The following is a 14,183-nucleotide window of genomic DNA, read 5'->3' as shown; positions in this document are numbered from 1 at the left end:
AGGTTCTATGATTCTGTGATTCAAAATCAAGGTGTTAATTCATTTTTTCTTGTGAATATTACTAGAATTCTTCACTCTAGTTATTTTCTTCTTAAGATACTTGTGGAGAAAGGAATTCCAAAATGTTAATTACAAATTAAACACATGCCCATAATTACTGCATATTCATGTATTTTTTATGTATCATTTCTGCTGTTTATTGCTTCATGAGGCTTCTACTTTAGTTTTCTATTTTAATGTAGTTACATCAAATATATTTTGAAATGAATATCATATAATGCAATGAGATATGAAAATTATTCCTTTTAATTGCATTCATGTTCTAGAACAGTTCAGAAGCTAAGCTTTGCAGGTAGATTGTTTTCACTAAATGCAAATCTAGCAAACTGGATATCGTACTGAGAGAGCTCCCTGTAAAAATGAACGAGATCTGTCAGGACTAAACAAAAAAACAAACAAACAAACAAACAAAAACAAAAAAAACCAAAACAAAACAACTAAGCAAAAAACTGATAAAGAAGTAAAATGATAAGAAATTAGAAAGCAAAGGACTGCTAGGGCTGCTGGGAGAACAAAGGTCTGAAATCAGAACAACTGTTGTCTTTGGGTTTTTGTTTTTCTTGTGTGCCAGGAAATTTACATTGCAAATTGACAAGAAAACATTTAATAATTAATAATTCTACTTTTTGCACAGACAATAAGGCACCTAATATTGACTTATCATGGATGAAAGATTAATAATACTATTATTATTATAAATCACTTTATTTTAATCCCCAAATTAATATTCTGGTTCTAAGAGCAATTAGAAGCAAATGATATAATGCAAATACAACTCGTGGAAGTCTATTAGAACATGGAAATCAATACTAAAAGATTTATGGAGAAAATGAGAGAAAAGAAGTAGATCATGCAGTAATGTACTTCTGATCTATATTTAAGAGATCGAGTGTGTGAGAAACAAAACCAAACAGTCTTAAATACATACAAACGCTTTAGAAATATAGCAGTTACTTCACTGTAATAAAAACCAGGTTATGGGAAAAGCAAGAATAAAATAAGCAAGTGTTAAGCAAAATCTCCATCCAAGAATTAGGTTATGATAGATCTTCAATAAAATAAAATAAAATGGAATAAAATACAAAGGAAAAAAAAAATCTAACATCCTAGTAGTAAATAAGTTGACTTCATGCTACTTTTTTTTTTTTTTTTTTTTTGTGCAGGCAGTGGGTGAACTGTGAAGAAAAGCATCCAATGGGAATGTTTTACTTCACAGCAGATACTAGAGGAAATAAGGTCTACAACATTGGCTTGCATACATCCTGGCTTGCATCAAAAACAGTGTTACTAGCAGGAACAGGGAGTTAATTGTCCCCCTGTACTCGGCATTGGTGCGGCCGCATCTCGAGTACTGTGTTCAGTTTTGGGCCCCACACTGCAAGAAAGACATTGCGGCTCTGGAATGTGTTCAGAGGAGGGCTACGAAGCTGGTGAGGGGTCTGGAGCACAGGCCTTACGAGGAGCGGCTGAGGGAGCTAGGATTGTTCAGCCTGGAGAAGAGGAGGCTCAGGGGAGACCTTCTCTATAACTTCCCGAAGGGGGGTTGTAGTGAGCTGGGGGTTGGCCTCTTCTCTCGTGTAATCGATGATAGAACTAGAGGGAATGGTTTTAAGCTGCATCAGGGGAGATTCAGGCTGGACATTAGGAAGTATTACTTCTCGGAAAGGGTAGTCAGGCATTGGAATGCACTGCCCAGGGAGGTGGTGGAGTCACCGACCATGGAAGTGTTCAAGAAACGCTTGGATGTGGTGCTGAGGAATATGATTTAGCTGAGAATTATTGGTAATGGTTGGACTGGATGATCTTCTAGGTCTTTTCCAACCTTGATAATTCTGTGATTCTGTGATTCTGTGACATGCTCAGCTTCTACCCTAGGATAGCTTTTGATTATAGAGAAATACTAATAAGTAAGAAAAAAATCAGTCAAAATATCTCAGTGAAGGATTTTCAGACATCTGAGCACCTGATAAGATACCTAGCTTGACAGGAAATCCAGCTCCACCAACGCAGAATGAGCTTAATAACTTAATGTCAGAACCTTTGAAACCTCAGCTAAAGCAGGTTTATTTTCAGCAGTGAAGGTTACTCTCTGAGATGCCAAAGTAGGAATAAAAGTAACTCAGAATATTTAGACTGAATGACAAAACCATACATATGCTTACATTACTCATTTATAAAACCAAAATTCAGTATAATAGTGAAAAGAAATCTACATATCAATATGTTTTTGGAAAAAAGATATCTAAGATGTTAATCTAAGGCAAAACTAGTTCACTTCTTCTCTGCAAGACTTACAGTTCTCACAGGGATATATTTCCATAATATTCTCCTGCATATAAAAAACATCTTTAAAAAAATCATAGTACTGAACTGACACTGCTGTTATTTTGCATTAAAAAAAAAAAAAAAAAAAAAGATGAAATATATCCCAGTACCACTGTATGGAGTGATTAAAAATGCTGACATTTGACACTCAATCTGGTCAAATTAGCTTTTTTTTTTTTTTTTTTTTTCCTGCTACTTTTCTCAGAATTAATTCTAAAATTAATAATGTACACAAAACACACTTCCCCTTTTCTTATTGATCAAATAAACTCCATTTCAGTATTTAAATTCAGATAGTCACTTAGCATTTTCTAAAGACAGGTGTTAAATCCCCTAGGAAATCTTTATAACATCACTAAGATTAACATCAGATATCCTCTTTCAGGTTGGGCAGTTGATTGAAAATAATCTATACTTCTATCTTATTGTTACACATTTTTCACAATTTACTATGATAAAGCAGTCTCTGTGTTTCTTCCATGGTAAAAGGCTAGTTTTAATAACTAGTTAATGAGTGACATTAAAATAACAGTAATAATGAAAAAACAAATCCTCAAGAATTTTTCTAGTTATAAAAATATTTTAGTCATTGTCATTCCTTGTTAGTATTTTATTTTATTCTATTTTTGAACATTTTTTCCTCAATAGCTAGAGAGAAAATAGGACTGTGAAAACTATTCACTATTCATAATTTTTTTCTAACTACGTATAGATAGAATGAAAATTAAGTTATCTAACATCATAATTAAATGATAGACTGGAGCTGAACATTTGAAAAAATAGCTTGAGTTTTTAAACTGAATATCTGGAAAATTTTATTAATTTATCTTGTATGATTTCATTAGTATTACCTAAATGTTAAAAGAATTATCAACACTTCAAACACAGTTTTCTGAACTACTTCAAAAAATCACAGAATTGTAGAGGTTGGAAGGGACCTCTAGAGATCATCGAGTCCAACGCCCCTGCCAAAGCAGGCTCCCTACACCATGTCACACAGGTAGGCGTCCAGGCAGGTCTTAAATATCTCCAGAGAACTCCACCACCTCCCTGGGCAGCCTGTTCCAGTGCTTCATCATTCTCACTGTAAAGAAGTTCTTCCGCACATTCGTGCAGAACTTCCTATGCTGTACTTTCATCCCATTACCCCTAGTCCTATCCCCACGCACTACTGAAAAGAGACCAGCCTCACCAGTATAGCTCCCACACCTCAGGTATTTGGAAACCTGGATCAAGTCCCCTCTATATCAAGTCCCCCCAGTATGCCATTGCTTTTTTGATACAAGGGCACACTTCTGGCTCATGGTCAATCTGTCGTCCACCAGGATGTCCAGGTCCCTCTCTGCAGAGCTCCTCTCCAGCAGGTCTTTCCCCAGCCTGTACTGGTGCATGCAATTATTTCTACCCAGGTGCAAGACTCTACACTTGCTAAACCTCATCCGGTTTCTTACTGCCCAGCTCTCCAGCCTGTCCAGGTCTCGCTGAATGGCAGCACAGCCTTCAGGCGTGTCAACCAATACTCCCAACTTCGTGTCATCAGAAAACTTGCTGAGGGTGGTCACTATCCCTTCATCAAGGTCGTTGATGAAGATGTTGAACAAGACCGGACCCAGTACAGACCCCTGGGGGACGCCGCTAGTTACAGGCCTCCAGCCAGACACCGCATCACCAACGACAACCCTCTGCACTCTGCCAGTCAGCCAATTCTCGACCCATTTCACTGTCCATTCATCTATCCCATACTTCCTCAGCTTTGTTATAAGGATGTCCCCCCATGACAATGGGGGACAGTATCAAAAGCCTTACTGAAATCAAGGTAGACTGCATCTACCGCTCTCCCCCTGTCCACCCAGCTAGTGACATCTTCATAAAAGGCCACGCAGTTCTCCTTGCACCTTTTTCTGATTTCTTAGTCACAGGGATGCACCGATCCTGAGCTTGGAAGAAGAGCCGTTTAAACGCTAACCAGCTTTCACACGCCCCCTTGCCTTCTAGCACCCTGACCCATGGGATAGCCCCAAGTAGGTCCTGAAGGAGATCAAAGTTGGCTCTCTTAAAGTCCAGGGTAGCAATCCTACTTTTTGCTTTGCTTCCTCCACTCAGGATCTCGAACTCACCATCTCATGGTCACTACATCCCAATCTGCCCCCAACTTTTACTTCCTTATCAAGTCTTTCCTTATTGGTGAGAATAAGGTCCAGCAACGCCCCACCCCAAGTCTGTTCCTCGACCACCTGTATCAGGAAGTTATCTTCAATGCACTGCAAGAATTGTCTGGACTGCACATGCAGTTATATATATGTTTCATCTAAAAATTGACTCATTTTAAGTTTCAGGTAAAGACTAGGCAATCTTTTAATATTATTTGGCTTATCTTAGATTTTTATCTCCAGAGGCAAGTGTCAGAGGAAATAAATACATTTTATGTTAAGCATCACTTGCTATAAAAATATTTTAGCAAATTCTTAAAGCGTTTAATTTCCCTAGGTGCTCTTCACAATAAGCATAGATTTTGGCATTTTTAAGTCTTTTTTTTTTTTTTTTTTTTCTCTATTTTTTAAATATTTTTGTAAACATGAGTAGCAGAAGCCATTGCGCTTAAACCCTTAATTATGAAGAAATATCAGCACGTTTTGTCTAGACATGAGTTATGGCATCCACAATCTGCAAGATTTAAAAATCTGTCTTTAATTTTCTTGCAATTTAAAGAAAGCTTTAAATAAATAAATAAATAAATAAAATAAGCCAAAGAAAATCAAACATAAATAGCTTCTCTTCTTTCCCCACTCTGCTAAATGGTTTTCACAGTAAAAGGGAAACATAAGAACTTCCGGTTCCCTTCAGCTATTTGTCAGGAAATCTCAACTTGAAAAGTAACGCTTTTGCTCATTCATGAGTAATTCAGATTAAACTTTAGTGAGGATTTATACCAACCAAGCAATACTGAATTACCAAAAGAAAACTATTTAGGACATACAGCAGTCTAAAAGGGTAACAGCAAGCTGTACAAAGAACAATATGCAATAAACACTTAATGTGTACATTATTTCAGATTCTTCTAAAAGTTTACATTTACAGATGTTCCTTTATATTTTCATATTTCCTTGTCTTACTTTCTAAAACTGGGACAAAATCATCACATTGATTTCCACTAAAACTAAAACTGTAGTTGCATATAAAGTTAAAATCAAATGCCTTTATAGTTACTATTCAAATCATATTAATAAATAACAAAGAATTAAATAAGATACTAAAGAATTAAAATGAAATACTGCAATGGTTACATACTTTACGCGTTCCATTTTCATGAATAACTTGGGGTCTGCTGTCTGAGTATATAAAATAAGTGAAGATGCCTAAACAAGTTCAACCAAAGGGTTTTCCATTTCTATACTTCATACCTGGAGAGTGATTTTCTGTCAGAAATAAGGCTGAAGTGCTCCCATTTGTTTTTCCATGTATTTATATTTTTATTGCATCTTTTGCAGTTGTACAGATTAATTATATAGAATATTCACTAAGTACAGGCACACTATGCAGTTATTTTAGTAAGGATATATATTAAAGCTGGTGGATCTGAAATCCATTAGACTTGCTGTTTATGAATAGATCTGTTTTAAAGCAATATGGAATAGTCCAATGACACAGGCTTTGCTTGAGTGGCAGATGCTGAAAAGGGGGTTAAATTCGTGGAAAGTTCAGCACAGTTATCCTTCAATAAGGAAAACAGCAACACAGTTTTTTAAAATGCAGAACTTTCTCAGTGTCTGTACTTGGAAGGGTAACAGAAAGTGATACGTTGACTAACTTTACTTGCTTTTATCTGCACAGAGAAAGAAAATAGTTATGCCATGACAGTTGTACCCATACCTAAACATCTAGTCTCAATTCCACTCCAGAGTCCAGAGGACAGACATTCCCTCACAGCAGATCCAACAAGCATGTATCCTGAGTCACAAGTAAATATAGCTGTAGACCCATATGTGATTTGAGTTCCAATCTTATTTCCATTTGGAGGTGTGGGAAGTTCTCCACAAGAAATAACTTCATAAAAGCAAAAGAGAACAGAAATTTATACTTGTATATCATGAAGATACATGCAATAATATGTAATTCTACAATTCTATGATTCTATGTAACATTAATCAAACAGCTAAATAAATGTTGAAGCCTGAAGTATTGTCTGCTATGTAGAACTCTATATACAAAAATGATTATTGTCCCCAAAATTATTGATAATAATAATAATAATAATAATAATAATAGTAATAATAATAATAATAATAATTTTAAAATAGTAAAAATTCTTCTCTGTAAAATTAAAAACAAACAACAAAAAATATTTTTTGGAACATTATCAATTAATTGCTATTGAATTATGTTATCTAAAAGGTTAGAGATAGAGAAAACTTTGATAATTAAGTACTTCCTATGTCAAATCAGTTAATTACCAACTGAACCAAATAAAATATTTTTTATCTGCATTCTACACAGCAGATACAGATGCAACATTCACTCACTTTGGCAGTAAGGTCGTTCATTTCTCCAGCTCCAGGTGCCATTAGCAAGACACTCAATAGATGCTGGTCCCAAGCCATAGTACCCCGGATCACAGCTGAAAACTACTTTTGTTTTATACTCATAATGTGAGCCATTCACTATTTTCCATCTTCCGTGCTCCAGTGTAAAAGAATTGATGCTTGGACAAGTAACAACTTCCAAATGACAAAAACACACAGTTATTTGTAGTTTAATACTTGCAAATTACAAAAACCTGTTGTTAGTAATTTAGAAATAATTTTTAAATGTGTTGACATAATGTGTGAAGGGTAAGGGTGTATTTAAAATTCCCTTTGTTAGCAGGTGACAATTCTCTCATTTATTATTGATTATAATTGACTAGAATATGCTGGGCTACACAATTGGTGTACATAAAATCTATGCCATAAGTGAATTCATTATATAGTTAGGAAATTGATGTGACTCATTACATCAGTTATCAAAGTCTTTATTAAAATAAAAGGCAAACTTAAATATTGGAATTATTTTTTTACTCAGATGAATTATATGAGTCATTAAATACTTAGAGAGGCTGCACAGTAGTGGCATGTTAAATAATATACATACTGAGAAAGGGATTTCAGCATCAACACATCTTTATCTTATGTCCTAATTCTACATGTACTTTCTCTCTATTCTTCTACAAACCTAATCTAATAGAAAAGTTAGTGAGCATAAAATTTTCCCTTGATCAAAAGAAAATGATACAGAGGAAAATCCTTGCTGGATATTACTTTCTTTCACTGTGTTAACTTTGTTTCTTTAGGCAGAGGAAAAGGCATGAGGCAATTCATTTAGAAGAACGAGGCAAAAAAGAAAAAGGGAAAACCCTTAAAAATTATTCTAGAGTATGTTTTCTTCCTATTTCTATAATTCATTGGGTGAAATAATCTCAATTTGTATGAGTCATTTTTGTGTTGCTATATCTTATAGTCACCTGGATTTTCATATCCACATTGAAGTTTTCCACTTCTTGGAACTGAGCAGGCATTTTCTCTTCAGTGATGTTTCCCAGAATTTAGATAGTGTGGGATTATGATATATATAAATAATCAGCAGTAGTTTCAAAGAAGTATCCCAGAATACCAGATACTTTGGAATTCTGGATAGTATTGAAACATTTTAATTTCAATGTAGAGCTGACTTTTGCATAAACCACTGCAACCAATAAATTTGATTTATCAGAAAATTAATTATCAGTTTGGATATGTTCTGTTATCTGTAGGATATTTATTCCACTGTCATAGAATATTTCAGTATATTCTCAGATACACATTTCAAATATATACTTCACAATAATGTAATACCATTAATTGCATATAAAGTATCCTGAAAGCTGAAAGTTTAAGTGACATGATGTTTACTGCTTTTGATAAGTAAACATAGTATACAGTGACATTCTTAATAGATTATTTTTGCATGTTACTTACCTACACAGCGAGGTGTTTTATTGTGATTGCTCCAGGTACCATCTGGCTGACAGGCTGCTGTAGTAAGTTCCTTGGAAGATAGTCTATACCCATCATTGCAAAAGTAAGTAACATGGGTGCCAACTAGGTAATCTGTAGTTAATATCCCACCATTTACTGGAGCTTTAGGAATTCCACAAGATATTGCTGATTAAATAGAAAGACATAGTCATTGTCTCTGTTCTTCACTGTGAGCTTCTTAATTAATTCAAATTAACTCATTAATGTGAATTTTAAGTCTACAATCTCCCTTGAAATTCTAAGTGATGAAATCAGAGAAAATTTTTGTCTACTGATAGAGGAGTTTAATTAAAAATATTCATTCAGCTATTCATTCAAAATGCAGAAGATAATTGAAGAAGATGGAATAGACAATATATGGGAAAGTAGGACCAGCATGGCTGAATGAATAAAGTACCAGACTGAGGCATCAGAAATCTAGTTTTCACTTCAGGTTTCTCAGATACAATGTGTAACCTCTGGCTAACACTAGTATTGACTTTCAACATTCTGTTTTTCCTCTTGCAAAGATGAAATAAAGTACCTTCAAAAATATTTTAAACGTAGCAAATGAAAATGCAAGCCCCTTCCCCCACCAATATATATATATATATATATTCTTTAAAAATACCTTGTTTGAGAAATAAAAGTTTTAAAAAAGTTTTTCCACATTTTAACAGCAAACATATAATGTAAACCTGATCCCCAAAACAGGGCTTGAGCACTTAGTTCTTAAGTACTTTACTTTGAAGGGGAATCTTGAACAGTAAGAGATTACCTGCTCTGCATAATAGTATCTATGAGGAAACAAGCCTCTTAGACTACCTACACTTCATAGGAAAATAGCAGTCAATTGCTGCCTTTTTTGTGAGCTTGTCTGATGAAAGAGAAATCTGCTTCATAAGCAATGTATGGCTATGTACCAAAGTTAATGATCACAGCTGAGACACAGGTAAAGCACTAAAGATATCAAACCTGTAGAACAGATGCAATAAATAAATTCAAAAATATTCTTTAATTTTCATATAAAAATACTAGAGATTACATGTAAAGTTAAACTACAAGAGGACATTTGTGATGAAAACACCACAGAAAACAATGATTAATTTGCTCACCACCTTCTTTATATCTTATGCCTATCATGCTATATACTGGAAACTAGAGACATATATTTTTAGAAGAAATTAGAAATCAGGAGATTGTGAAGGCTGCTTGTTAGAATCATGACATTCTATAAAATCATAAACCTTGAATGACCAAAAGAGACAAGTTCATGAAACATAATGTCCATCTTCTACTTTTTACTAAACATCTGAGAGAAGTTAATTATTTCACTTGACACCAAGTTTATTATATCTCAAATTCCTCAATAACTTTGCAGCTGGAAAATTAGGCAGGCTGGTCCATGTTCCTTTCTTAAAAACTACATAGAGTGATGAACAGAAGTTTCAGGCAATATTGAAGTTGCCAGAACTAAATTCACTGCCAGATACATCACTGCAGCATAATATACATATACACCCAAAAAACTTTATATAGATTAGCAGCTGCTGCTTATGATCCATATATTGAAAAGCACATCATAGCACACTACTTGTTTACATACACATACAGATAATCCTCCTGCAATCAGCACTTTTTATACATATGTATAATATCTAATGAGGATGTTTTATATCTGCCATTGAGATTAATGACTTCTTAGGTATTGGAAGATAGCCATTAGTGCCTTACATGTTAAAATTTGGATTGTATCATTCACATAAATAGAATCAATCCATTGGTATAAGAAAAATATATCCTTCCTTTAAAATTTTTAAGAAACTAGCTTTATCCTAGCATACTGAATCTTTATAAACAGAAAGAGGTATCAGTGAATCACTTTTTAATTTTCTGTAGTTATGAGATGATTTTTTCTTGTATGAAACAGAAAGCCACTACTAAGTTAAAAATGTGAAAAGGACAACACAAGCTATTGACATACCTGAAAACTTGACAGAAATAAAAAAGAAAAATACAGAATAACCAAATTATCTAAAAAGTAAATATATAACTGAATGGTTTGGTCACTACAGCTTAGACAGTAAAATCTTTGTTTTGGCTATTCAGCATTATAATTGTAATCACATTTGAAACAGATCCATTCCATGATCAAGACCTTCAGAATACAGTTCCAACTACAAAGCTGTACACGTGCAGCCTTATGAAGAACTGAACTTTATTTGTTCTTGAGGATTATCACATTCTAAAGACTTATCTGTAATAAAAAAATCAGAAAATAATTGGTCTTGGATAAAGCACATAAATATCCTTTATTAAATGTTAAGTCACAGTTAAGAATTTCTGTGTTTACATTTTCCTAAACACAAATCTGACTACTTATACTATAAAGGAGCTTTGATTCCTGGATTTATTCTGATTCATTTAATAACAACAATTAGCAGATGTAACTACCTTTCTTATGTGGAATAAAAAGAAGATTGCCAATGCTTACATCCATCTAGAGCTGATAATACTCATCAGGAACAACGGAAACACAGGCAATACTACCGAAACTATACAGTAACATACTCTTTTAAATGTAACAAATTGGATTTTAAACCTGTAAAGAATAAGTTTTATGAAAAGTTTTCTGTAAATTTCCTTACAAATCACTTTTAAAGATTAAGCTATTTCTTTGGCATTTAAAATATTACTGAGTTTTTACACTTGTCCAAATACAGTTAGGCATGTGGAAATAAAAAGAATATTTTTTAATGACTATAGAAATTGTTTAACTTAAGCATAGCTATATTAATTGTTCTTGTGCATCTTAACATGATTAACTCATACCCATACCAATGCCTAAAAATTGTAAATGTAGAATGCTTTGCACATTATATGCTTTTCCAGACAATAAATATAAATTTACTGTCAGTAAATAAAGATTTATCCTAGCATCATTTTTGAGAAACAGACTGCACTTTCACATTAAGATTTCTGTAATTTACCTCTACATAAGCAGAATGGTTAAAATCTAAAACAGAATAGTATTCCACCTCCCCCCCCTTTAAGTTGCATTATTGTCATTACACAATATTAGAATTGGAAGAAGTTTCCTTTTACTTCTTTTATTGGCAAGGGAGGGGACTGTTGAAATTTTGCTTGAGGCTTTTCTATTTCTCACTGCTTCACTGAGTCTTTTCTCTGACTTATGTTTGGTCTTATATAAAATGTAAAAAAAGCTTTCATTTATTTTTAAGCTGCACACATGGGTTATTCGGGTAAAATTCTATAGTGATTTGATGGATGAAAGATGGTTTCTATTCCAAGGTCCAAAGATCAAGATTTATATTCATATAGGTTTAAGACTGAGAACATAAAAATAATTGACATTAACTTATGGATTTGAAAAACAAACAAACAAACAAACAAAAAAAACACCAACAACAACAACAAAAACAAAAAAAACCAACACATGGTAGTGGAAAAGGCTACTGGCACTAAAGAAAGCCAGCAACAGGTAAGAGTACAGAAGGGATAATTGTAACTGTATGTATGAAAAAAAAAAATGTAAAGGCACAGCATTAGTTTAAATATTCTGAAAACAGCAAACAAGGAGTTGATTTAGAATTTAAAAAACAAAAACAAGACAAAACAACAAAACTTTGGTGATTGCAGAGGCATCATTAAGGAATTCATAATTTTAGATTTCTCCTTTATGATAGGATGATACCAGGATGAAACTGTTATCATGTTTTCACTGGTAATCTTCATTTAAGAGTCAGAAAATAAATAGATAAAAAATATAAATGTAATAGATAAAAAATATGATGCATTATTTATAAAGAAACTGTAAAAAATTTTTTTTTTTTTTTTTTTTTGTCTTTGCACTGCTATGTAAAAATAATCTACATTATACATTTTGTACTGAACTAAATGGTTAGTTAGTGGCAATCCTAAATTCAGATGTTTGTAACAACTAATTAAACTGCCTTTGCTAGTTATCCTGAATATGACAGTAAACATGAAGCAGAAGGCAAGATGGGAGTTTCTCAGCTAGTATTATATGGTAAAATAGCAGGTAAATTGTGAAGAATGAAAACAGACAACAAAGTTGACTGACATTTTTACGGTTAATAAAACAATGCCAGTCTTCTCAGCAATGAAATTATAACAACTACAAGTACATGTTTATGATAACTACTTTTAATGAAGTTGCATTCCTCAGTATTAGGGAAAATGGCAAAGCCCTTATGCCTAGGAAATATCCCCTGCTGAAGCACATCAGAGATATTTACTGATGTTCTCAAACTTTTGATGAAAGACTTCATATTAATCTTCTGTGTCATTTGGACATGGTGATAATCTTCAGCTCAACAAATCCACAGAAAATTCAGATAATTCTGTTCTGTACGAATTCAGATTAGTTCTGAGGGTTTGTACAGTAATGCGTATTCAGGTTGAACCTGAGTTGTGAGTTGCAGGCTCACATCATGGTCAAAAACTTCTTTCAGCATACAGAGACTTGATAATCCATTAAAATTAACCTCAATCAATTTCATAATTATAGTTAATTAATATTTAATTGATATGGATTAATTAGTATATCTGAAATAATTTTTATTATGCTTACAAGCTTTCTGTTTGATAAGACATCTTGAGTTCTGAAAAGTTATTTTTTTTTAACATTCCCCATTATTTGAGGTATCTAGTTAACAGTCTGACCAAGTTCCACAAATAACTGTTATGAAAGTAATCCTATGAACAGATGAAGAAAAATGGCTAAACAATTATTTTCAGCAAATGCATAGCACACTCATGAAAAAAAATCATTCTAATACTTCACTGAAGAGTAAAAAGATGGAAGTTGTTAGCACAATAGCATTCTTCTCAGAAAAGGAAAAAATAAAATATAATTACAATGGATGTGAAATAACCATTTCTCCTAAGGAAAACATGTTTTGCTTTTACAATGCAGAAGTATCTAAATATGAAAACATTGTGGAGAGGACTACTGGGTACTACAATAGAGAGTCTGAGACATAAAACGTTGATAAACCTGATTAATTCTGTTTCAAATTTCAATGCAAACCATGAAAGATCAGAATTTTTTCAAAAGCAATCATGTTATCGACCAATTCCATATTCTTGCAATTTCTGAGTCTTCTAAAATACTCCTTGATACCAATAAAGTGGCAAGTGAAAAGTAAAATTACTTCTTTAAAGTAGAACCAACACAGAAATAAGTATATGAACCCCATAAGTATATGAACCATTCATAATGTTTTGAGTAATTTCATATTTCAATGTTTTTTCCTCCTCATAAAGATATAAACTATTTTTAGCATCTGTCTACCTTAACAAAGTCTGTTATAATATTTTAATTAAATGTGTGGGATTTTTTGTTTGTTTGTTTAAAGTTTATTAGGTATTCTTCATTTTATGTCAGGTCAAAAAAAAAAAAAAAACTAAAAGAGAAGAATAAATTTTGTTACATACTTTATTATAAAATATTTTACCTTGGCAAGCTGGGACTGGAACATCCCATGAATAATAACCATATGGAGACTTCCTGCAAACAGCAGTACTTTTCCCAATGAGCCGAAAACCTCGGTCACAGGCCCAGCGAACCATACTGTTGAGCTGTCCACCTGTCTGACTGACAATGAAACCATGTGGAGGAGACTCTGGAGTGCTACAGTAGAGAGCTTTAAACATAAACATTAAATAAATAATAAATTCTGGATACAGGTGAGATACCCTGAGAACTCATATTCATGAGTTCAT

The 14,183-nt window shown here is 33.2% G+C and overlaps 1 protein-coding gene across 3 annotated transcripts in view; it reads right to left on the bottom strand.

Moving 5' to 3' along the window:
- The window catches only part of CSMD3 (CUB and Sushi multiple domains 3), a 468,617-nt gene that overhangs the window by 55,618 nt on the left and 398,816 nt on the right, over nt 1-14,183 (bottom strand). For all 3 annotated transcript variants that reach the window (XM_015856172.3, XM_015856173.3, XM_085537054.1), the window contains 4 exons: nt 13,916-14,104; nt 8,376-8,561; nt 6,906-7,100; nt 6,256-6,429 (listed from right to left, as the gene is read on the bottom strand). In XM_015856172.3, the coding sequence (XP_015711658.2) occupies nt 6,256-6,429; nt 6,906-7,100; nt 8,376-8,561; nt 13,916-14,104 (744 nt within the window). The remainder of the gene's footprint in view (nt 1-6,255; nt 6,430-6,905; nt 7,101-8,375; nt 8,562-13,915; nt 14,105-14,183) is intronic.

Source organism: Coturnix japonica, chromosome 2 (genome assembly GCF_054131305.1).
Source record: "Coturnix japonica strain WE chromosome 2, WE-NBRP24, whole genome shotgun sequence".
Classification (NCBI taxonomy): Eukaryota; Metazoa; Chordata; class Aves; order Galliformes; family Phasianidae; genus Coturnix; species Coturnix japonica.
The sequence above is the reverse complement of the archived record's forward strand: the minus strand, read 5'-3'. Positions and strand labels throughout refer to the sequence as shown.